The 27,570-nt window shown below is 33.3% G+C and overlaps 1 protein-coding gene across 1 annotated transcript; it reads right to left on the bottom strand.

The window, feature by feature from the left end:
• Positions 1 to 27,570, bottom strand: LOC134687717 (furin-like protease kpc-1). The gene is made up of 12 exons (XM_063548175.1): positions 27,476 to 27,570; positions 26,647 to 26,872; positions 17,114 to 17,245; positions 15,044 to 15,136; positions 14,719 to 14,844; positions 13,802 to 13,869; positions 12,359 to 12,447; positions 11,361 to 11,542; positions 9,848 to 10,051; positions 2,566 to 2,666; positions 1,205 to 1,323; positions 1 to 113 (listed from the first exon to the last, which is right to left on the bottom strand). The coding sequence occupies exons 2-12, from the start codon at positions 26,869 to 26,871 to the stop codon at positions 1 to 3; spliced, it is 1,452 nt and encodes a 483-aa protein (XP_063404245.1). The 5' UTR covers position 26,872; positions 27,476 to 27,570.

The following is a 27,570-nucleotide window of genomic DNA, read 5'->3' as shown; positions in this document are numbered from 1 at the left end:
TTACTTACATGTTTGTGATTTCCAAGTCAGTTGTTCTGGAACAGTTTTCCACTTTATTGCCTGCTTTACCATAGCCTCAGCATTCATTAAACCGAATCCCATTTTGTCATGAACTAATTAAAAATATTAATACAATTTAAAATGCACCTATTATTGATGTAATCCTTGCAACACAAAAACAAGGGCAGTCAATAAAAACCTGACCAAATCAAACGCTATCGATCAATGAAACAAGTGAAAACAATTGCGATATTCCTGACTTGGTGAAGGCGTTGACACATCAATGTATCAGGTTGGGGGAATGGTACAACTGCGATATTCCTGACTTGGTGTAGGCGTTCACACATCAATCCTGACTTGGTGTAGGCGTTGACGTTGATATTCCTGACTTGGTGTAGGCGTTGACACATCAATGTATCAGGTTGGGGGAATGGTTTCGTTCCAGAGAAAAACATATATACTTCGTTAAACGCATTCTATATGTGTCTATCCTAATTCAGGAATCCGTAATTCAGCAGATATCGTTTATTGTGGAATATTATATTCGATTTTCGCATTATAGTTTACTCGTGAGAATTATTTTAAACTATCAAACACTTTTTACCAACTATCAAACTTACTAACAAGTTCTTCAGACCTAATTCAGTTTGAGAGAAAACAACAGAACTTAGTCAATCAAAATAACCGTTATTAGTATACTGTATAAGTAAAATATTCTACTACACATATAACGCACATGATGTTGCATAAAAGGGATATTACTTTGACATTGCGATTTCTTTTCGACAAAACAGTGAGCTTACCAGTAATCAACAATAATAATTTTACGATAAAATAGTGAACACAAAAAAAAAAATCACAAAAATACCGAACTGCGAGGAATTTCAAAACGGAAAGTCCCTAATCAAATTGCAAAATCAAAAGCTCAAACACATCAAACGAATGGATAACAACTGTCATATTCCTGACTTGGTACAGGCATTTTCTTATGTAGTAAATGGTTTTATAGCTATCTAAACCTCTCACTTGAATGGCAGTCACATCTTGATTAATTATTTCATTACATATTAATGATTTTACCATTACATTTGACGTATTATCCTACTACATTTGAGTAAACATAACATGACATAAAAAGGTAATGCATGCAGTAAATGCAATTACTACAAAAAGAAAATAAGAAGACATTATAAGAACTACAAACCACTTAAGCCTGCTCCATTACGTTGCCATTTGTTCTCAATATCATAGGTATCCTTGAATCCGTATGGTTTGGAAGTTCTAACTATTAAATGCTGAACATCTCTCCAGGTAAGTTCATTGCTAGAAAGTAAAAAAAATATTCGAATTACCTCTCGCTGCGAAATAGCCTTGTTGTGCTAATGCAGCGTAAAGCAACGAACCATCAATCAATCAATCAATCATTGCTAGAAAGTGGAAGATTTAATGAAGCAGGCATTAATATTGATTCACTTATAGGGTCTTTGCATCGGAATTAAACACATTTATTGTAAAACCAGTAGTTGCATGGGTTATGTTCTTCGCATGTATTTTATGATGGTATGATACTAAACCCCTAACGGGAATTCTGCCTGATATTCATGATGCAGTCATAATTTTTCAATCAGTTTAATTGAGCTGGCATTTGAATAACTGCTTGTAGTATTTAATAATTTATGTATTATTGTCATTTTGTTTATTTTCTTTTGTTACCTCTTCTGACATCGGACTCGTACGTCTCTTAAACTGAGATATACTGTCCGTATTGTCGTGCGTTCATTTTTTCTACATTGGCTAGAGATATAGGGAGAGGGTTGGGGCCTCAAAAAACATGTTTAACCCCGCCGCATGTTTGCGCCTGTCCAAAGTCAGGAGCCTCTGGCCTTTGTTAGTCTTGTATGATTTTTAATTTTAGTTTCTTGTGTATAATTCGGAGTTTAGCATGACGTCCTCTATCAATGAACTAGAATACATATTTGTTGATCTCGTTCTTCGGTGTTGACATGAATATCAATAATGTGGTCATTTTTTATAAATTTCCTGTTAAAAAGTTAAAACATTTCGAAAAACTAAGGATTTTCTTATTCCAGGCAAAGATTTCCTTAGCCGTATTTGGCACAACTTTTTGGAATTTTGGATCCTCAATGCTCTTCAACTTTGTAATTGTTTGGCTTTATAAATATTTTGATATGAGCGTCACTGATGAGTCTTATGTAGACGAAACGCGCGTCTTGCGTAGTAAATTATAATCCTGGTACCTTTGATAACTATCTAGGAAGTATCAGATTTTGTGGAAGAAAAATGTATGATAAGTTAATCTCATAATGAAGTTTCCCCCTTTTCAAGAAGCACCCTCATTCTTACAGTAGGAATTGGTTTTGTTCAACCCGTCCCCAAAAAAATGTAATCTCAGCGGTGAGACGATTGACAAGGTGCAAGGATTATATCTCCCTTTTTCTGGAAGACGAAACAATTAAAAGAAAAAAAAAAGTCGAAATTTTAACAACAAAATCGAGCGATCCCTGCCATTGTTACATTCTTAAAATTGTCTTTACTGAAACTTACTTTGCCTCTAATGCCAGTGCGATAATTCCTACTGCAATTGGAGCGGAAAAAGAAGTGCCTCTTAAACGACCTCTACACCCCGAGTTAACAGTAGTTGAAGTCTGTAAAAGTTAAAATACATCTCGTTAAAAATTAATTTTAATTACTAGTATGTCTTTTCAATGGTTCGGCGTGTATGATCATGAGATCGGTAAATTCATCAGCTTTAAGATATTCCTATTATCTTTAACATATTCCTTCTCGTGAAATATCTGACTGAGTTTAAGTTTTGATGGACTGTAATGCAGGAGAAGATGAACCGTCCCTTCATCAGTCTCATTCTGTTTGCATACATTACATCATATTTCTGGTTCAATTCCTGTTCTGGAATGAAAACTGCAGGGCCTGTATTTTTTGCTCTCTCTTGACACCATTTGTGAGTATGGTCTTGAGGAAACGACGATAATCCGTCGGAAGGGAACGATAAATGGCTGACCCGTGTTAAGGGGGCTTTTATTTAATATAAGATTTCGCTATTTTTTTTCTATAAATGAACTTTATCTTAAACCTAATAGAAAAATGAAATAAAAAAGAGGGGTCACCGATCATTTACGCTCACAATCTGCCTTCGAAAGAAACATACATTTTTGTAAATGCACTTTTTTTCTGTTGAACTAATAGGGGAAAAAAGAGGTAATATCGAAATAAAAAAAGAACCTAATTACAGAAATCGCTTAAATTTTACAATTATTTAGTTTATGTATTTTATTATAGCTTATTTGAAAACAACAATAACAAATACAGGTCACCGATGAGTAAAAAAAAATATTTCAATTTTAATGCCAAAAAATAGTATTTTTGCACCAAAGGGAGATAATTTCGAGCTTTTTCAATATTATCTACATTTGAAAGTCAGGTTGGGCCAACACGAATTGATTTTTATGAATGATTTTTGTGCCATATGATAAAGTAACAACTACTCAAGGTAATTTATAAAATTTGTAATGAAAATAAATGTTTAATTTTTTTCTGAAAATCTTATACCCGCGAGCCTCCTTAAGAGAGAGCCATATCTCTTGCACGTTATAGACACCCTTGTTCATTTCGAAAAAGAGCAGGCTAATATCGCTACAAGGCAGCACTCACACCCGCAAAGTGAGAAAAAAAATAATATTAGTTGCAATAACTTGTTTCCCAATCCACTATAGATAAATATATTTAAACTAAACATCATATTTTAGTTTGAGTATAAGAGATGCTTTATGAGTTTTGAACAGAGGTTATCATTTTGTAGTTAACGGTTTTTCCTCGTTTAAAAAAATATGTTCTGTAGTGTGTGCCACCTTTCCAAATTAGATTAAATAAGTAGATTCATTCATTTGATATAAACCTCGATTTATGGTACGGTTCATGTAGCTCAGTGTTCAGTTTTCTATGTTGTGTTTTGTTTACTGTTGTTTGTCTTATGATCGTTTTCGGTTTTTGCAATGACATTGTTATCTTGTTTTAGACTATTGAGTTAAAATGTCCCTTTGTTATATTTCATCCTTTCTTTATAGGCAATGACTATGGCATGGTATTGGTTGCAAAAATTCTATATTTTTCATTTAAATGCAATATCTTATATTTATTTGGTATATTTTTTCATTTAATTTTTTCATTTAAATGCAATATTTTTTCATTTGAATGGTATGTTTTTCCATTTAGATGCAATATTGTTTATTCAAATGGTATATTTTTTCATTGAAATGGTATATTTTTTCATTTATATGCAATATATTTTCATTTATATGCAATATTTTTTTATTCAAATGGTATAATTTTTCATTCAAATCGTATAATTTTTCATTCATATGGTATAATTTTTCATTCAAATCGTATAATTTTTCATTCATATGGTATAATTTTCCATTCAAATCGTATAATTTTTCATTCATATGGTATAATTTTTCATTCAAATCGTATAATTTTTCATTCAAATCGTATAATTTTCATTCAAATGCAATATGTTTTATTCAATTGGTATAAAAAATCATTTGCATGCAATATTTTCGTTTCAATTGATATAATAGGTTTTTTATTTATCATATGCAATAATTACATTATGGGAAATTCTTTGGCGTCTTAAGGTCAAATTTGAAACAACGTTTGTGATAGGTCGATAATTGTTTGGATTCTCCTCTTTCTTTCTAAACATGGGTGACCAATAACTAAAAAGCGCTTCACAATATCGCCCCTCTTACTAAATCTGGCGTTCGTGCGAGTTCGTGCACTGGCAATTAATGCCAATAATGGCCAGGTAGAGTAAAAAATGCGAGTGACAAGTTATAATTATTAATTTGACACACAACTTGTTCATGGATAGAAACAGATGCAGGCCTGCGTGCATTAGTCTACACATTGAAATAAAAAAAATATATACATAGCTAGACACCCTTCCCCCTCTTAGTCCAGATACATGTTATCATGACGTTCTTTTGTGCTACATGTATATTATTTTCAGTGGCGGATCCAGCCATTTAAAAAAAGGGGGGAGTCCCAACCCAGAATAAAAAGGAGGGGGGTTCCAACTATATGCTCCCATGTAAATACATTGATCGTCCAAAAAAAGAGGGATTCCAACCCCCGGAACACTCCCCCATTTCCCCTGGATCCGCCATTGATTTTTTAACTTTCTTGATCCTCAGAGACGTTGCAGAAGGGCAAACATGAAAAAAAGATTGAAAGCCTTCCAGGACGTTATAATTATTTGAAATAAGCCACTCTTTTTTTGCTACATGAAGAAAAAAAATCACCTGTTTGCAACAGCAGAACCAGAGACCTCGTGACAAGAAGAGACATAAGCTGTTATACTCTGGAACTAGTTCTTTAATAAAGACAATTCAGGATAAATTGGAACTAGTTCAGACTAACCCAAGTTACAGCAATAGTCCTATGACATAGAACTTCACTGTTTGAGGCGTGAACTTTTTATTTAATACTATCTATAATATGCGTTTTCGTGTATTATGCCGCAAATCATTTAACATTTAGGATTCGTTGCTGAGCTTTTTTTACTGTTCTCATCTCCGAATCCAAGAAATAGATTTTTTTTAAGCCCCTCAGTAGTTCAATAATATTTACTATATGTCATTGCTTAAATAAGTATGCATGCAGAGCATGTTTCAAAACAAATTTAGATATTTGTATAGAGATGTATATATGCGAGTATTGGCAGTAATGGTGATGTGTGTGTGAGAAGGGAGAGTTTCAGATCAAAGATCGTTTCTATAATTCTATATTTCATAGTTTTTACATTTCACTCTATTCATTATCCTGTGATCTCTATTATATTTGTCCTAAATATGCGTGCCATATTTGCCACTGGACATAAGGCAACCAAAAATCAACTTATTCTGTATATTTTATCATTTTTTTATTTTGTTATCTATTTTTTGTTCATTTATTTGATAATGCCATTTTTTTTTTTTGGAAAAAAGTTAGGGGCAAGGCGTTTTTAAAAACATAATAATGGGTCTTTTTTTTTTTTTTTCGGAAGTGAGCCAGAAGAGGTCTATTTCTGTTTTTTTTTGCATTTGAAAGATCTTTTGGCTCTTTTTTACCTCTTCTTTTTTTATATGTTATTAAGACGGCAGAGACACATAACAAGGCATGGCGTCGTTTAGTCTAAATGTAATTAATAAATTTATGAATGCAGATATATTAGAATGTGAGCTGTTATCTAAACGTTTTTTATGGTACGACAGTAGGACGATAAACTGGATAAATATAAGAACTACACGGACAATAACTGTTAAGGGACAATTATTTGATATTCTAGGGAAGGGTTTTTGATTGATTAGTGTTTAACGCTACTTTCAACGCTATTGGGCTATTCCGTGGTGGTCAGTTTAAATTTATATATGAAGGATGGGGAAGGGAAGGGAGGCCATTATTATTCATTTCAATCTGTCGCTAATCATACCTATATTTCAGCTCTTACCAGGCAACCATATTCATATATGAAATACTTCTGTCCCCCAACCGAACAAATAAATAAATATAAATTGGCTCTTATTCAGCACAAGTTTAAATTGATTGATTGTTTGTTGCTAATTTTAACACCCAGTGACAAATATTTCATGCTTTTTCATGAAAACACGAGTTTAGAAGTCAGGTATATAATGTATAAAAACGAAGAGATGGAATGTGATTGCAAGTAAAGCAACTATCCACCTGAGTTCAAATATGAAGTGGATGTAAGCAATTATAGACAATCGTAAGGCCTTCAATACTATAAGCAATAGTTCTAGTATATTCAGTGTATGGAATAAGGACTCTAAAATGTGCATGTCCAACTGGCAGGTGTCATCTGACCTTAACCTTATTTTCATGGTTCAGTGGTATAGTTAAGTTTTTGTGTTTTGGTCTGTTTTTCTTATACTTTATGCAATAGGTCTACTATATGTGTGTATGGAATGATTGTAAGGTGTAAATGTCTAGCTGATAGGTGTCATCTGACCTTAATCTCATTTTCATGGTTTAGTGGTCAAAGTTATGTTTTTGAGTTTTGGTTTATTTTTCTAATACTTTATGCATTAGGTCAACCATATTTGGTGTATGGACATATTTTATGATCTATATGTCTGTTACGCAGGTTTTATTTGACCTTGACCTCATTTTCACGGTCCATTGCTAAGTGTTAAGTGTTTGTGTTTTGGTCTGTTTTTCTTAATTTATAAGCAATAAGTTAACTATTTTAATTGAAGTCTGGAGCTGGCATGTCAGTTAACTGCTAGTAGTCTGTTGTTATTTATGTATTATTGTCATTTTGTTTTTTTTATTTGGTTACATCTTCTGACATCAGACTTGGACTTCTCTTGAATTGAATTTTAAATGTACGTAGTGTTATGCATTTACTTTTCTACTTTGGCTAGAGGTATAGGGGAGGGTTGAGATCTAATAAACATGTTTAACCCCGCCACATTTTTGCGCCTGTCCCAAATCAGGAGCCTTTGGCCTTTGCTAGTCTTGTATTATTTTAATTTTAGTTTCTTGTGTACAATTTGGAAATTAGTATGGCGTTCATTATCACTGAACTAGTATATATTTGTTTAGGGGCCAGCTGAAGGACGCCTCCGGGTGCGGGAATTTCTCGCTACATTGAAGACCTGTTGGTGACCTTCTGCTGTTGTTTTTTCTATGGTCGAGTTGTTGTCTCTTTGACACATTCCCCATTTCCATTCTCAATTTTACATTTGTTGTACTGATGAATTGTTAGCTGTACATGTCTGCCTGGCATGGTTCATCTGACCTTGACCTCATTTTTATGGTTCATTGATCAATATTTCGTTTTCCTGGTTAATGTTGAGTTTATGTGACAGTTGTAATTAAGCTTTATATTTATGTCTATCAACATAATATCTATGATTAGTAAAGAAGGCGAGACATTTCAGCGTGTGCACTCTTGTCAATTTAGTTTCTTGTGTATAATTCTGAGTTAAGTATGACGTCCATTATCACTGTACTAGTAACATATTTTGTAAGGGGCCAGCTGAATGACACCTACGGGTGCGAGAGTTTCTCGCTACATTGAAGACCCATTGGTGGCCTTCCGCTGTTGTCTGCTCTATGGTCGGGTTGTTGTCGCTATGAGACATCCCCATTTCCTTTCTCAATTTTAACAACATGTTTGTGAGCACTCAAACCATCCCGAATCTGGGACAGTGGTGTAACAGTACAGTAAAATAGCAACCTGTACAATCAGTTGCAATAAGATTAACTCGAAGATCGAAACGAGAAACACACACACAAAACTAATTTAAAGACAATAGAAAAAGCACCGACATAAGAATATTTGCAATTACTGGAAATTTGCTCAAAGCTAATAACAACTTGAACTGAAATAAAGCTTGTTCTTCCAGATTGAGTTATCAAACAGTACACAACGCGCGGCAAAGGATTTCAAAAAAAGAAAACAGTCTGAGAAACGTCTAGTTTACGTTGTATATAGATATAAGATGTGGTATGAGTGCCGGTGAGACAACTGATCGTCCAATTCAAAATTTGTAAAGTTTGTAAACCATTGTAGATCAAAGTACGGTCTTCAACACGGAGCCTTGGCTCAAATCGAACAGAAAGCTATAAAGGACCCAAAAACTTACTAGTGTAAAACCACATTTAAAGTCTAATCTATTTAAAAAAAATGAATACTTGCATATATATCTATATACAATGGAAGTTTTTAAAAGTGGCCCGAACGTTGTGACCATCGAAATTTTGGAATATAATTACAAGTTCGGATTCAACTTTTTAATAAAACAGCCAGTGCAGGACACACACGAACGCCAGATTAAGTTAGAGCGGCGATATTCTGAAGCGTTTCTTAAATTATTGATCACCCATGTGAAGGATTTGTACAAATCCTTGCCCATGTTAATAAAGAAAGGGGAGAAATCCAAACAATTATCGACCAATCACAAACGTTGTTGCATTTTACCTTAAGACGTCAAAGAATTTCCCATAATGCAATTATTGCATATAAATAAAAAAAACTTTATTTTACCAATTGAATAAAAAATATTGCATGCAAATGATTTTTTATACCAATTGAATAAAAAATATTGCATTTGAATGAAAATTATACCATTTGAATGAAAAACTATACCATTTGAATGAAAAATTATACCATATGAATAAAAAATATTGCATATAAATGAAAAAATATTGCATATAAATGAAAAAATATTGCATATAAATGAAAAAATATTGCATATAAATGAAAAAAATATTGCATATAAATGAAAAAATATACCATTTAAATAAAAAATATTGCATCTAAATGAAAAAATATACCATTCAAATGAAAAAAATATTGCATTTAAATAAAGAAGTATACCAATTAAATATGAAATATTGCATTTAAATGAAAAATATCGAATTTTTGCAACCAATACCATGCCATAAATGACATGTTTTATAATTATACTTCTTTATAAGTTACCTTTTGACAAATATAGAGCTATTTAGAAACTAAAATTGTTACTGCCTCATGCAAAGCTGCTTTTGGTGAATTTGGTATCTTTTTTTTCATTTCGTTCAAATAGCTCATGATCATAACCTTTCTTTTTTTTATATCGCCACTTTTGATTCTTTTTAAGATTAAGCGTTTATGATATGGCAAAATTAACCCTATTCCTGACTATGTAGAAATACAAAATCGACTACCGTACGCGTAGCATTGCAAAGTTTATATTATTTCTATTGAAAAATACCAAATGGAACAATGTTTTGCACAGAAAACTAGTACTGCCTTTATATTTACCATTTCTCTGTCAAAAACGCTTCCTCCATAAGCACTGGCCATTATCGAGGATCCTATTTCTCCATACCTAGCAACATAGTCGTATCCAACGCTTTGTATACCTATAGTATAAATCGTGTTATGATGGGACTTGGTATTGGGTGTTGCAATGGAGCCACCATTTCCGGGTGCAAAAACATATATATTACCTTTCCCTTGTCTGCCCTAGAATTAGAAAAAATAACATATATATTACCTTTCCCTTGTCTGCCCTAGAATTAGAAAAAATAACATATATATTACCTTTCCCTTGTCTGCCCTAGAATTAGAAAAAATAACATATATGTACCTTGTTCATGTCTGCCCTGGAATTAGAAAAGAAAATAAATCATATTGTGTTTATCATAGAACGATAAAGGTGTATGATGTTATCATAGAACGATACAGGTGTATGATGTTATCATAGAACGATAAAGGTGTATGATGTTATCATAGAACGATAAAGGTGTATGATGTTATCATAGAACGATAAAGGTGTATGATGTTATCATAGAACGATAAAGGTGTATGATGTTATCACACGGATCACCAGTTTCGATATTTTTGAATGATCGTCCACACTCGAATGGAATATAAAACAAACTAGCTTTTATTTTAATAATTTTGAAATTGAATTTCTACGTTAGTTCTTCAATTGTCCTCTCTGTATCACTAGTTCAGTAGGAATTGAGTTTACACCGGGTTTTTTTTTATTAGGCTCGTGGTGCTTACTCTTTAATAGTATGTGTTGTGTTTTGTTTGTACTAATCATGTCTTATATGTATCGATGTAAAAATCAACACCATCGATCATGAAAGCAAAACAGTTTTATTTTCCGTTTTAAAATTTTACACTTCCCACTTGACCATTCTAGAAGACGATAATAACAAAAATAACAAATTTTAGTCTGCTTTGGTCCTTCTAAGCAGTCTCTTCTTTATTCTGATGTTAAGTGTTATTTCAAACGCGTGTAATCAGTATTATGCATTTAATTTACCTTAATTAAGTTCAAACATATCTTTTATAATGAATTTGGAAACAAGTTATTACAATTTATAACAATTCCTTTCCACTTTGCGGGTGCGAGAGCTGCTTTGTAGCGGCATTCGCCTGCTCTTTTTCGTAATCAACAAGGGTGTCTTTTACGTGCAAAAGTAATTGCTCTCTCTTAACACGGGCCAGCCATTTACCGTCCGCTTCCGTCTGTCTATCATAGTTTCTCAAGACCATTCTCGAAAATAAAATAACGGGAGAGCCGAAAATTAGTCCCTGAAATTAATATGTAGCAAATGTCAATTGTATCAGACAGGCGGATTTAGAGGTTTTTTCAGGGGGCCCGCCCCACCCTTTGTGTTGGAAAAATGTGGTTGATTATATAGGGAATCACTGAAGCATTAATGGAGCGGGTCCCCTCTTAGCCAGTCAGTGGACCTCTATTTATGAAAGTTTCTAGATCCACCCCTGTATCAAACATATAAGATATGAATTAACTTACAAATTTTGCATTGTTTTCATAGGCTGTTTGGCGTAATGAACCTAGTCTTGTGTAACTATATGCTCCAGTTGGGCCGTAGCTATTGCAGTAAATATCAATTGTATCGGACATATGAGATAATGCCTGGGCTTGTTGCGACTCTGATAAACGATTACCGCTATTCAAGCCTAGTAGTCCAATAGCTGAAAAATATATGAAGTATGTAAATTTGAAAACTAATAAAATCAATAAAAAAGGCATCTCCATAGCCCTTATTTCCTAGTTATAATATACTACCAGAGAACTTGTTTTGTCAGAAAACACTGTCAAACATTCAAACATATTATCCACACTGCTATGTGTCCACACTTGTTATAATATGATATAAATCGTGATAAGTGAAAACCTGTTTAATAAAGATATGTTGCTTGGTTAAGGTTTCGAATTATAATTTAAGTGATGTGTGCGAAGCTGAAAAAGCACATAACAAATTGTGCGCCAGTACAGTTCTTGAGGGACAAAGTTGGTGACTTGTTTTTTTTTCGAAATTGACAACAAAAACAATTTGAGCGTGCAATGGTGCATGAAATAAACAATGTTTTCCTTTTATATATTTTATATTTTTTATATTTTGGACAAAAGCATTAGTAAATAAAAAAGAAACTGAGTGTTATGACATAAAGTACTAAAAATTAAAGAGCCTGCATATAAAAGTTGAGATAATTGCAAAATCCCAAACTACTATATATATAAGTGTGATGTCAAGAACGATAACCCCTGTATAAGCTTGTGTAATTAATGCATGAGCGGTTAGTTTTTTTTTAATCAGTTGCAATTACAAACGAACTTCTAAAATCTAATAGATTTAAAATGCACGCCACAATGATGGCTAGGCGTTCAACTTTCAATGACAAATTATACATGACTTTCATGGCGAATGTATTTCAATCTAACTAAGTAACTATTACGAAAAGTAATTTAGATAGATGATAGTTTAAATTAATCTCAGGTATGCTTACCTATAAGTGTAGCATTATATGCAACACCAACAGCACAAAAGTCATTCCCCTTTGTTGCACCTATAACACCCGCAACCGATGTTCCGTGACTGAAAGAATACACAACATAATTTAGTCATGCGTCACCAAACTAGAGTTAGAATTTTATGAAGCTTCGAATTTGTATTATTTAATAACATGAACAACTAGTATAATGAGGTGCAGCATCGCAGTGCCGAGGCTTCAGACATCCTGTTCAATCTTTACTTTTCTATGTGTTTTTCTTTTTCTTTTTTTATTAGGGGTTTGTCAGTTGAGCTATGATTGTCAAACTTTAATCTTTTACCTTATCTAATCGAATTAGAAATTACCACTTTTAAAAAGTGTATTTGTTTATTTACTCTGTATTGCAACCCGAATTTGTGAATCTTCATAACCAACTCCACATAACACGTGTGTACGCATGAAACTCCTAGCTTATCCTACATGACTATATTGGTTCAAATTTGGTTTTAAAAAGATTAATAAAGTCACATTATTTATATGTATGTCCCAATTCAGGAGCCTGCAGTTCAGTGGTTGTCGTTGGTTCCTGCATGGTTGTCATATTTGTTTTTCGTGAATTGTTTTGTAATTGAGCTGTTAGTTTTCTCAATTTATTTGCTTCATTTTTTTTCATGTCGGGGCCTTTTATAGTCAATATACGGTATGGATTTTCTCATTGTTGAAGAACGTATGGTTGCCAATATTTGCCTAGACTGCTTCATTTGAACTTTGACGGATAGCTGTCCCAATCGCAATCAAACATCGTCTCCTTATTTTTTTTTCTTGATGTTTATCCGTAGATCGCCATTACATAGCACATAAATGAGAGGGGGAATAAACAGATAAACCCCGGAAAACTTGTCAACTGGAGTCAAAGCCAAGATTGACAATGTGTTTTTGAAGGTTAACAATCTGGATTATCACACTCAGCTCTGTGTCATTTAATTTATTATACTAGATATTTGTTTTTTACTTTCTATAAGCTGTCGTTTTACCCAGAGTTGACTGGCACTGTCGTATTACCCATGGAGTTGTCTTTCCTTGTCGTATTACCTATGGAGTTGTCTTTCCTAGTCGTATTACCCATTGAGTTGTCTTTCCTTGTCGTATTACCTATGGACTTGCCAGTCTTGAGTTACTCATGTTTCTTTTTCTTAGATTCGCATTACTATCACCCCCCTTTTTTTTTTACTTTTCCGCTAAAAGAGGGTCCAGATAAAAGTCATCATTATTTTCTTATTTCATTCTTATGTCTTTCTGTAAATTGATTATTAGTTGTCCTTTATATCCTTTCAGCAGTAACTCCCTTTGAACCTAACCCTGAGAGGTACTGTTAAGTATTGTTTAAAACAAGGCTTGTTTTTTATGGTTTAACTGATTTCTCTCTACGACATGTCTTATATGTGCTTATAATCTTACAACATAGCTGAATCCGTAGGGTTAGGGTCATCGTCATCGTTATAATAATCATATGAACTTGATTCATCCTACAAAAATTATTTCAAAATGTTTTAAAAAAAATTAGAAACAATTACGACAAGACAAGAGACAATAAAATATAACGTAAGATGCGATTAGATACGAAAAGTAACGATAATATACGATAAGTAACGATACAATACGATGAGTAACGATAAGATACAATAAGTAAAGATAAGATACGACAAATAACAAAAAGATACGATAAGTAACAATAAGATGTAATAAGATACTATCAGATACGATACGAAAAGACACAATATAAGACGAGGTGAGATAACATATGATAGGATAATATAAAAGATAAGACAAGACTAGATATAAGAAGCTAAGATAAGATAAAATAAGATAATAATAGATACGATAAGTAACGGATTAAGATAAGATCAAATAAATTAAGATAAAAAAGGATCAGAAAAGATAAGATAAAATCCAAATCAGGATACATGATGGGCACACTCAGTTCAGTGTTTACAATAACAATATTTTAAAAACAATAAAATACAATATCCGAACTTCAAGCTAAGTTGTTTCTTTTGATGCTTTCTCATTTCTAAGTTGATAAGAAATAAAATTGAGAACGTCTGCCTATCCCCAGTCAGATTGGCATATACCTTAAGAGAAATCTAACTGTTGCTTGGTAACAAACTAATTCACCATATTTGAAAGATAGTTATGTATCTTCGACACATTTTACTGTTGCTTGGTGACGAACTTACTCACCATATTAGACAGATGGATATATATCTTAAGAGAAATATAATTGTTGCTTAGTAACGAACTAACTCACAATATTAGTCAGCTCGGTGTGTGCCTTTAGAGAAATATAATTGATGCTTGGTAACGAACTAACTCACCATATTTGTCAAATCGGTATGGTTTGTTTGCATCAACGTATCTATAACCCCAACGGTTATACCTTTTCCTGTGTAACCTAAGGCCCAAGCCTCTTCGATGTTGTGGGGGTATTTCATTACACCGTTCTGTAAAATAAACAAAATATTATGTGACGTACATCCATGATTGAAAATCGTAAGGAGATATTATTATTATTATTTTTTTATTCTTATCATTAAATAATTCTAATAAAATACAAAGCATTGTACTCTATACATGTATTTAAAGCACGAAATGACTTAAATATAAGAATTATGACAACCTCTTCTTACAATAATTACGTACTAGATGCCACAGATCAGTCAACTCAGGGTCTGTAGTTGCTGTTTCAGCATACGGCATGTTCAATTCTTTCTTGTCTATCTCTAGAAACTCGACCTGAAATGCAACACAAAAAATGGTTTTAAAGAATCATCTTTATCACACGAACAGACTACATATATGGTATGATCAATCAACCTGTTGTTAAATATCAGTCTGTTGGAACAAACTGACCTGTTGGAATATATCGACCTGCTGTGTTAAATCGAACTGTTGTGTTAAATCGAACTGTTGTGTTAAATCGACCTGTTGTGATAAATCGACCTGTTGTAATATATCGGCCTGTTGGAAATTATACAAAGACCTGTTGTAATATATCAATCTGTTTTGATAAATTGGCCTGTTGTTATACTTTCTCGACTTGTTGTAATATGATCTATCGACCTGTTTGAGACCTGTTGGAAATGGACTTTGTTTATGTCATACAGTCTTTTGTGTTTCCTTTTTTAAACTAAAAAGACTAACTTTCAGTTTTGAGCCAACTCTGAATGAAATTGGCAACATATTAAAAAATACGCAACTTTAAGAATATATTTAGTCTGCGAACCATGTCCAAATATGCCAGGTCATGCAAATACGAGTGTCTACGCACTTTGAGACTTAATTATATCATTTTGTCAGTTCCTTAGACTTTGTTTGCTTATGCACAATGTCACTTTCCGTCAGTGCGTTAGACTTCAATCATCTATCCATTGATAGTTTTTTTCTTTCATTGAGGCTAAAATTATCTATACGCCATGTCTCATTTTGTGCCTGTCAGTGCATGAAACTACGTATAATGACAGGTTTTGTCGGTTCATGAGGCTGATATTGTTTATGTACTATGTCCCTGCCTGTCAGTCCATGAAACTACGTATAATGTCATTTTTCTGTCAATGCATTAGACTGTAATTGTTTATGCACCATATCCATGTCTGTCAGTCCATGAAACCACGTAACTATAATATTACGTGTTGTCTGTTCATGAGACTACAATTGTTTTCTGCACCATATCCCTGCCTGTCGGTCCATGAAACCACATGCACGTATAATGCTACGTTTTGTCTATTCATGAGACTGCATTTTCTAGCACTATGTTTCGTTCTATCAGATTATGACACTGCGTTTGTTTACGCATAAACCTGTCTATAATTTTATATGACTGATTGCCTATGCACCATTTCTCGTTCTATCAGCTAATGCGATTGTCTTTAAACCATGTCTCGTTATATCAGCTTATGCGATTGTCTTTAAACCATTTCTCGTTCTATCAGCTAATGCGATTGTCTTTAAACCATTTCTCGTTCTATCAGCTAATGCGATTGTCTTTAAACCATGTCTCGTTATATCAGCTTATGCGATTGTCTTTAAACCATTTCTCGTTCTATCAGCTAATGCGATTGTCTTTAAACCATTTCTCGTTCTATCAGCTAATGCGATTGTCTTTAAACCATTTCTCGTTCTATCAGCTAATGCGATTGTCTTTAAACCATGTCTCGTTCTATCAGCTAATGCGATTGTCTTTAAACCATGTCTCGTTCTATCAGCTAATGCGATTGTCTTTAAACCATGTCTCGTTATATCAGCTTATGCGATTGTCTTTAAACCATTTCTCGTTCTATCAGCTAATGCGATTGTCTTTAAACCATTTCTCGTTCTATCAGCTAATGCGATTGTCTTTAAACCATGTCTCGTTATATCAGCTTATGCAATTGTCTGTAAACATTATGTCTTATTGTTTAAGGTCACGAGAATGCGATTTTCTACGTATCATGTTCTGTTCATACGACTGCAATTGATAACATTATGCACGCAATGTTAATCTGTCTACCCTGTCGTTGTTACATGCAGACTTGATTATACGCATAATTTTAACGAACACTAGTGAAAATAGTTTTGAAGGAAAAAAAGAAAGAAGTCATTATTATGGTTAGGCAAAGACACTCTATTTATTTCAAATTCCCAATTTCATGATTTTAAGCAGTCCCGGTTTTAAAATAGAGACCAGTTCGTTAGATTAAAAGTACCAATACAAACCAAGTATAATGTGTGTACCTTCGTTTCATTTGTCATGCGCAGTATATCATTGTCATCCTCATTCAGTCCTACTGTACCATCTACTAACTGCTTTGGAATCTTGGACTCATCCAATGACAACTTATAGTATGTATCTCCGAGAAATTTAAACTGTAATATTCAACATGTATATTGTATTACCAGAGGCTCTCAAGAGTCTGTTTCGCTCAACTGTATATTCTGGGGTTTGGAAATCATGTAAAATCATAATGATACATGTACCTAAATGAGGATTAAGGCCAAGTTTGGTTTAATTCGACATAGTAATACAACTAAAATTTTAAAAAGATTTACAAAAATTACCAATAAATTGCAGAAATTATCTTTTAATGGAAAAGGACTCTAATAAGATGTCAATTGCCAAAAGACTTTTTCATACTATCGACTTTATTCATGCAGACTTATTGTAATTTGAATATACGTTTTAGTATGTTATAAATCCATTATGCGAATTTGAGTCAAATCGGTGACACGAATTTGAGACGAATCGGTGGACATGAATTTGACAACAAATGCATGCCCTTTAAAAATATACTGATAAATCCTTTATACATCTGTATTTACAAACCCGATGCCAACGCACATGGCTCATACAGAACAGTGGCCATTTTTTGTTTGTTTGTTAACCAGCCAACGACTGGTAATGTGATTTTTCAGAGGGAGGGGCTTTGAACAGCCAGCATGACAGTTGTCGTATCTATGTCAAATATGTCAATTTCGAAGTGCAACACGTAACACTCATAATAAATGATTTAGTACAGTAACAACATGTGCACTACTTAAGAGTTTTGAAATGTTAAAGATAATCAAATATATTAAATGCATGTCAATTTGATAGAACTCATTATTCTGTAGTAGTCAATATACGCATGTGCAAACACATTTTATTGGATTTAGAGCATGGGTTTATTCATAAAGCGAATGAAGCACGTCATATTAAAATAGTCGTTATATACTACACTAGATGTATGTTTCATTATTAATATACGTTATCTGATTGGTTAACTGCAATATCGCGTTATGCCTTAATCAACTTCATTACACTAATAAAATTTATCATTCAGGATGAAACGAGGTCCCACCATAAAGTGCAAAGGCAAATTAAATCGTGACTATAAAAATCGTGTTTTCATGACCCTAGCTAAAAAGTGTACTACAAGTATTTCAAAATTTGCTCTTTTTTTTTTAACCTCATAGGGTTGTAAAAGCGTTGACCGTGCGCACATTTTTAGAATGAGGCGCTTTCGCGCTTCATACGAAATGTACTTCGCTTTTACACCCCAATGAAGTTACTAAAAGAAGCATTCAATTCTTTAATACACATCCCGATGTTAATTGCGATGAAATCATTTGTTTTGGCAACTTTTTCTTTTCAAGATTTTACTTCGTTTATATTCTATACATTTGCAACCCTAATCAAATAAATATCGGACTTCTTATCTCATGTTTTCATTACTGTATACACGAACACTTTCGGGGCACTTTATGTGGTTATTGCAGTTGCTTTTTAAAACTCAAACTCATCGATGACAAACTGGCAACGCTACATATGACACAGATAGTCGATCAACACAAACCGACAGAGCCTAAAGATCTAATTAATCTCTTTGACCAGAAATATAATTAAGTATTTAATAACATTTACTTCGTTTGCACTTTTGCTGATAGTTTTCTCATCGGCAATCATAACATATCTTCCTTTTTATATAGCAGTGCCGGATCTGGGGGAGGGGGGGTCTAGGGTTGGAACACCCTTTTTTTGGACGATCAATGCATTTGAATGGGAGCATATAGTTGGAACCCCCTTTTACTCTGGGTTGGGACCCCCTTTTAAAATGGCTGGATCCGCCACTGTATAGATAGGTAAGAATGAGTTGTAGTTCGTTTATTTTTGTCAATTATTCAATGACTTTACTGAATAGAAGGGAAACACATTTATTATTTGTGGTAACTATATAAGAAACAGCTGAAGTTACCCGCCTTGAATGTGTTCATTTCGATTATTTTGCAATATTTGAAATATAAAACTGTTTTACTCTATTAAACTTATAAATTCAATAGAGTGATAAAATAGAGAGATTTACTTTTAGTTGAGTAGCAAGTATCGAGTAGCAAAAAGTGAGTATCGAGTTATAAAAAGTGAGTATCGAGTTATAAAAAGTGAGTATCGAGTTATAAAAGTGAGTATCGAGTTATAAAAAGTGAGTATCGAGTTATAAAAAGTGAGTATCGAGTTATAAAAGTGAGTATCGAGTTATAAAAAGTGAGTATCGAGTTATAAAAAGTGAGTATCGAGTAGCGAAAAGTGAGTATCGAGTAGCGAAAAGTGAGTATCGAGTTATAAAAGTGAGTATCGAGTTATAAAAAGTGAGTATCGAGTAACAAAAGCTATCATTTATATGTTTGTAAAGATTGTTATTTCAACGAATGATCATCTCATGGTTTGTTTCCCTTTTCAACCACTTTAGGCGTTCAATTACCTTCTTGAAATATAACAATAAAATTTGATACATTTTTATTTCATATGAATTCTTTGCAAAGGATAGTCCTTTTACTTTATTTATTTTGTTAATATTTCCTTTAACTTTATATCATTAATACTTTGTTTTTCGTGATGGAAGAACTAAGGTAGTAGTTAAATGTGCATTAAGCATTTAACATTTTGGAAGAAATAAATTGATATTTTGTCATTTTGGAAGAACTATGTATATTCAAATGATATTAACAAATCAACTAGTTCCTTCTCAAAAGATAAATTGCAAGAATAAGAAACAAGAGATACCACAACTTCTTGATTCATTTCAATTTGTTGGGTGCGCTCTTACCTAATGAAGGGAACTGAAGGTACGTGCGCCAACCTTACCAAAGTTCTGGTAGGCAGTGGTGTTCTCTCCAATGGACTGTCAAAAAGTACAGTGTGGACGGAGGAGAACACAATACTGCTTTAGCCGTGCACCTGTATAAGGTGTATTTTCTTATGGGTTTGAAATGGCCTTAAAGAATTTACTTTGGAACGGATCTTACCCTATCTTTCTACTTGTTCTAATTTACTTTGGAACGGATCTTACCCTATCTTTCTACTTGTTCTAATTTACTTTGGAACGAATCTTACCCTATCTTTCTACTGGTTCTAATTTACTTTGGAACGGATCTTACCCTATCTTTCTACTGGTTCTAATTTACTTTGGAACGAATCTTACCCTATCTTTCTACTGGTTCTAATTTACTTTGGAACGAATCTTACCCTATCTTTCTACTTGTTCTAATTTACTTTGGAACGGATCTTACCCTATCTTTCTACTTGTTCTAATTTACTTTGGAACGGATCTTACCCTATCTTTCTACTTGTTCTAATTTACTTTGGAACGGATCTTACCCTATCTTTCTACTTGTTCTAATTTACTTTGGAACGGATCTTACCCTATCTTTCTACTGGTTCATTCTATTTCTTTACTATAATTGATCTTCCTTTCAGCAATCTCTATTATAATCTCTCACTGTCTATAGCTCACACTCTCTATATCTATCTTTCTCTCTCTTTTTCTTTTTATCTTAATCTGTCTTTTTCTCTCAACCATTCTTCATTTCTCTGAGAGTGTGACAGTTAGAGAGTGTGAGAGTAGTGTGAGTGTACGAGAGTCGTGTGAGAGTAAGAGAGTAGTGTGGGAGTACGACAGTAGTGTGCGAGTAAGACAGTAGTGTGAGAGTAGAAAGAGATTAAGAGAGTGAGAGAGTGTAAGAGTGTAAGAGTAAGGGAGTGAGAGTAAGATTGAGAGAGTGGGAGTGAGAGTAAGAGTGAGATTAAGAGTGGAAATGTTAGAGTGGGAGTAAGAATAAAAGTGGGAGTTTGAGTGTATGTTAGAAGTGTGAGAGTGTGAGTGAGAGTATGTGTAAGTGTGAGAGTGGGAGTGAGAGTAAGTGTGATAGTGGGAGTGAGAGTAAGTGTGGGAGTGGGAGTACGAGTGAGAGTAAGTGTGAGAGTGGGAGTGAGAGTAAGTGTGGGAGTGAGATAGTGGGATCGAGAGTGGGAGTGTAAGAGTAAGTGTGTGAGAGTAAGAGTGGAAGTGAGAGTAAGAGTGGTAGTGAGAGTAAGAGTGGAAGTGAGAGTGGGAGTGTACATGTAAGAGTGAGTGTGTGAGAGTAAGAGTGGAATTGAGAGTAAGAGTGTAAGAGTGGGAGTGTAAGAGTGTTAGTGTTAGGAGTGGGAGTGAGAGTTAGAGAGTGAAAGAGTGAGAGTAACGGTGGAGTGGAAGAGTGAAAGTGTGAGTTTAACGATGGAGTGGGAGTGAGATTAGGGGTGAGAGTAAAACAGTAAGAGTAAGAGTGTAAGAGTAGTCTGAAGTACGAGAGTAGTGTGAGAGTAAAAAGAAATCTTAAATGTATTTGTTGAACAAATTGATTATAAAACACAAATGTTTGGGATTTGTTTAAATATTTGGGATAATGCAATAAATTAGCAAGTTTTCTTCATATATATAAACAGTTTAACCAATAAAATTGCATATATGTCTTCAAATTTGCAGATTTGGCCAAATAACTAGACTGATTGTGTACTGTGATAGTACAATCCAAGATGGCGGTATACCATGAATCTACATAAAATCGAATGAATTTTTGTTTTTAGTTCAATTGTTTTATTTTGCATATATACAAATAAGTTTTCTCGTTAATAAAAAAACAACTGACAGCGTTTTTGTTAAAATGGGACAAACATTGAAAAAATGAAGTTTTCAAATAGTAATCAAAAGTACCAGGATAATAATTTTATACGCCAGACGCGCGTTTCGTCTACATAAGACTCATCAGTGACGCTCAGATCAAAATAGTTAAAAAGCCAAATAAAGCTTACAATGGAGGCAATAATTTGTCATTTGAGTCCCGACTGGTACTTATATGTGTAGTGGTCTTAGTGTTTTGTTATGTACACACGTAAAAAGTTCATACTTTGGCAAGTATTTGGCTAAGTAAGGTACTTGATCAAAGATGATAGTTTTAATATACATAGTCCTTTACGTGTTTTATTGTATATATGATAAGTTTCAAACATTCACAGTTAACAAACACGATATCCGTGGAAATAAATTGTTTTTGTGCAATTTTTTTTGGTCATATTTTCGACGTTTATATTCTTTACATTTGCATTCCATAATTATGAAAATTTTGGCCTACTTTCTCATGTTTTCATTACTGTATATACGAACACTTTCATGGCGATTTTTTTCCTATCTGATTCAGACTTAAGGAGTACTGTGTGAATAACACAGTTGCTTGAACACCGTTCGATGTGTTTGTTGCAGATGGAGAAAACCCTATTCCCGAAACGTATAATGGTTGTATATGTAATTTGCTGTGAATAACATTGAACTTTTGTTAGATGTACGAATGTTTAGCTGTATCAGGTACGATGGAGTAGTATGACTCTTTAACAATATTTAGATTTATTTGGGGTGTATGTCATTGAAAAATATTATTTTTTAACTTCTAAAGGATTATATTTGTTATAGGTTCCTGACAACTTGGTAACGACTTATTTGGAGAGATTAAATATCCTTTTATATCCTCACTCATCTAATTAAATGACATATTTAGTAAAACCCATACAGCACCTGCACCAACATTCTGAATTTGTATTTCCCGATGAAACGATATTCTAGGTCTTATCTCAATTTCCTTTAAAAAGGGTTGTTTCTTACAATGAAGCTATCTAACCATGGGATTTAAATTATAAAGTTGAAATCATCTCTTCGACAGTTTCTGCAGGCACCATTATTGTAAATAAATGCGTTTTAAACTTTCCGACGTATTTGTCACCTTTATGTCTCCGTGTCTCCTTTTTGCTTTAATGTTTCAATTTGCGAAGTATGTACCATCTATTTTATACGCAGTAATAATTGCTGTTGACAAAATTAGTTATATGTTACCAGATGTTTGAATTTTTTGCTTGTAGACAAGCATGTAGTATTTGTATAGTTCTATTTATGTTCCTTTGAGGTGTTAACTTTATTTAGGTTTGTCTACTTAACATTGTTTACTTTTTAAGGATCTTCATGTTATCGTTAGTAAAAGATTTTCGCAATTGTTTCTAAGAATACTTATTATTGTTCTAAGTAACAATAATATACGAATTATGTCAAATACCAATACATATGTCCAAAACTCCTACAAACTAATAAACAGTCTTTAAGATATGATCAGGACTGACGGACAAAAGGATTTAAAAAAATATACTTGCTTACACTATCAGTAATTTTATTTAAATAAGTGAATGATCATTTAAACTCAGGATTCATCAGTAGACAGCATATTTTGTCAATGATTTTTAATTTTTTTTTACAAAACCACCTAACGTTATAGCGCTAGTAGCACGGGCATTTGTTTGGTTGATTTGTGCTTTTCGATATTTGGCTTCTGGACAAAAAAAATCTTTAATCTCCCCTTAAATACTTACATCGAATGGATGCTTCTTCAACAACTGATTGTGCTGACAGTTGTTACCATCTTACAGCAGATCATGTACAATTGTGAGTTGTGTGTCAAAAGTTTCATGAGAACTGCTGAACGCATTTTTGAGTTATTGTCCAAAATCTTGGAAGTGGCCCCTGTTTTATTGAATAAAACCCCAGAACTCAGAAACATTAAATCTAAAAGGAGTAGGTCCGGTACAAGCCGATTTTAGCCTCGAATTTCAAGTTCATCTGACAATTTCAGTTGATTCAATGAAGTTTATGGGAAAGATTTTAACTGATTTACTCATTTTAAATGCTCAAAATTCTAGCTTAAATATGAAAAATCTATTAAATATGCCAAGAAACGTCTCTTTTCAGATGTTTTTTGTCAAAAATGAAAGTGGCCGCATCCGTGTTCATCCTCAACCTTTATATATGTTATGTATTATCATCAAATACAACTTACATTTCAATATAAAGAATGAACACAATTGCGGCCACTTTCATTTAAGACGGAAACCGTCTAAAATTTGAATAAAATGCTAAAATTGTGAAGATTTCAGTAAATTAGCATGACTTAATGATGCTAGTACACGATATATGTACATTGTTTGGTCAAAAACTGCTCAGATTTATGTAGCAGAAGCATTCTAGTTTCCAATAAATACCTCAAAGTTTACATTTTAAAAAGTTTGTAATACTGCTATATTTTGGGGCCAAAACGTGGTCTTACTGAACCTACTCCTTTATAAAAATCGAAAGGGAGCTTGTGTCAATAGATATAAACAATTCAACAAAATTTCTTGCAAATTAGTGAAAGAGTTCTTGAGTGATTGTCGGAAAACTGAAAAATTCCCCCGTTTTGAATGAATAAAACCCAAAATCTCTGAAACGTTAAACCTGAAATTCAAAAAAACCCAAACGAAAGGGAGCTCGCGTCAAATGATATAAACAATTCGCCAAAGTTTCATGCATATTGGTTAAGTGTTATTGATTTAATGTCCGACATGTTGACGACAAACGGACAGACGGTCAATGGTATACCATAATACGTCCCGTAAACGTGCGTATACAATTTTCCCGAGGGAATTTTTGATAAATTATAGAATGGGGATGGTAGGGTCACCCTATTTTAACTTTGAACCTCAATCAAAAATATTCCGTCACTTTATCCACCTGAGTTTGTTGGTCCAGGTCACCTTAACCAGTTGCCTATCATTTGTACCTGATTTGATTAAAAGCTGTGCCGTTGGGAATTTTTATGAGTTAAAGAAGGGGGATGTTTGGGTCACCCTACCCAAACTTTGGACCTAAAAAAAAATCGTAACTTTACCCACCTAGTTCTTTGGGTCCAGGCAACCTTAGGCAATTGCCTATCATTTGTTCCTAGTGTGGACAATAGCTTTGTCGTAGGGATTATTTTTACATTGTATGAATTGACGTTTGGATTTCAATAAAAAAAAATCCGTAATTCTACCCACCTGGTTCCAGACAACATAAGGCTATAACCTATCATGTGTTTATTGTGTGGACATTAACTTTGCGGTAGGGACTTTTATAATGAATTAATTTTTGGAGGTGGTTGTTTCACTCTATCCCAACTGTATGCTTCAATTAAAACAATTTCGTATCTTTTCAAACTTAGATAACTGCCTATCAATTGTACCTAGTGTAGACAAAGGCTTTGCCGTATGGACTTTTTTATGAACTAAAGTCGGGAGGTGTTCGGGTCACCCTATCCCAACTTTGGACTTCAATTTCCGTGACCTTACCCACCTGGGTCTGTAGGTCCAGGCAACCTAAGTCTTACAATTAACCAAAAGCTTTAAATCAATCCATAGCTCGTTCTATTTGTGTGTCACCAGTACAAAAATACCTATTCCTATCGAAAACAATTTAAAAGATTTACCGGTTTTCTTGACATAAATTTGAATACAAAATTAAAAAAGCAGTTAATAGTAAGAAAGCTGCGTGTAGTTATAATCTTTTACTTTAACTTGATAAATCATATGACAACAAAATGCTGTATTTGACCAATCTAATTAAAATTAAATCTCTCACTCGCTCATTTTTTAATGCTTGCTCCCACGCAGCGACCAAGCATTAAAAAATGAGCGAGTGAGATATTTAATTTTAATTAGATTGGCATTTGACGTTCCTTGACCAATCTGTTTTATTTTATTTTATTTTTAAACAAATATATTAAGCTTGATAATTTAATTGTATAAAGTATGAACTATGTATATTAATTGTTTTATTATTATAGAGACTACAAACCCCTCTTTAATAAAATAACACTTAAGAGAGAAGCGATTAGCTCAAGGGAACTTTTAAAATCATTTAAGAGATGCCCGGCTGTCAAAAAATTGTTCTAAATAAATAAATAACTATTCAAGTTTGTATGTAAGAGAATAAATAGCATTTCGTCTTTCTCCTGAAAATGAGTGTTGATTGATAGATTTCAAAGAAAGTTTAAGGTTAATGCAAGTCTTCGGTTTTTAGGCATGATCAGTTTGGCGCGTATTTATTATTGTTCGCTTGCTTATTGTTCGCTGGCTTGATATTCCGTATTGTTCGCTGGCTTATTGTTCACTAGCTTGAATCTGGTATTATGTACCGTAACGAAATCAGAGATTTAAAACGACAGACAGATGGTCAGACAATGGTATATCATAATTCGTTCCGTCTAAAACAGAGTAGTATAAAAAGCGATAAAACGGAAACTCGAGCCATTATTTTTTTTTTAAATTTGTCTGATGTTTAGCTAAGAATTTTTCAATTAATAAAGTCAAATGAAAATTTCTTTTGTTACTGTTGATGTTAATAATGATGTAAATAATAATTAATCTTTATTGAAAAGCACTTTACGCACATATGGGCCAATGGCTTAAAACATTATACATAATATACAGTTTACATATATATCAAAAATCAGCAAATCCGACCAAGTTGACATTTGAATGCGGTAGACGAAGTTGAAGAGATTCAACCCGTGAAAATTAACTACTTTTTTTTAATATAAATCCAATCTTAGCTTCTAAATAACACATAGTCATTTGGCCTTACCTGTTTTGACAGTTTGAACTTAGGATATCTAGATAGAATATCCTGGATATCTTCTTCAGTGCCATCTGGTTGAAGTTTGATGATTATGTCTGTTGAATCAGAGTTCTGGTCGATGTTCAAGCTACTTTCTGGCTTAGTTACATCGTCTTCGTTATTGAGCTCAAATTCATTGCTTTGTAATCCGTTGACTAGAATTATCAGGACAATAAGCAGTAATGATGTCATGCTGTCAAAGTAATAAGTCAATTATGTATAACTAGATATATATCAGTGAAACAGCAACTCAACGACTAGAATTATCAGGACAATAAGCAGTGGTGATGATGTCATGCTGTCAAAGTAATGTCAATAATGTACAACGAAAATCCTGGATATATAGCACTGAAACAGCAACCCAACGACTAAAATAACAAATCCATATACTCGTAGAAGTCTTCAAAAATAAACAGGTGTCTGTACATTTTGTTGGTTTTCTGAACTGTTTCTCGTTTTATCATGTAGGATCATTTAATAGTGTTCTATATATATGGTACGGGTTTTGCTCATTGTTGAAGGCTGTGCGGTGACCTAAATTCATATTGTATAAACGCTATGTATATAGATACTACATTTAGGTCATTTGATATCTTGTTAATAATTCAGTGCTTCATTGGCAATCATACCACGTCTTCCAATTTGTATACTGAACAAAAGGGAATTATGTATATAGGATATCTTAATTGTTTTCAAAACTGAACCTATCTTCCGAAGGTAGATCGTACTGGTTTTATCAATTTGTTTTTGGAAAAAGAAGTATACTAAAAAAACTTGAGCGTTCGAATGTACTTACATTTTGTGTAAAGCATCTGGTCACAATGAACTTTTCTAAATATAAATTGGATTTCTTATTTAGACACCAGGAAAACATTTATAATCTGTTTGATT

This window comes from Mytilus trossulus, chromosome 10 (assembly GCF_036588685.1).
Source record: "Mytilus trossulus isolate FHL-02 chromosome 10, PNRI_Mtr1.1.1.hap1, whole genome shotgun sequence".
Lineage (NCBI taxonomy): Eukaryota > Metazoa > Mollusca > Bivalvia > Mytilida > Mytilidae > Mytilus > Mytilus trossulus.
This window is presented reverse-complemented; position numbering and strand designations above follow the sequence as displayed.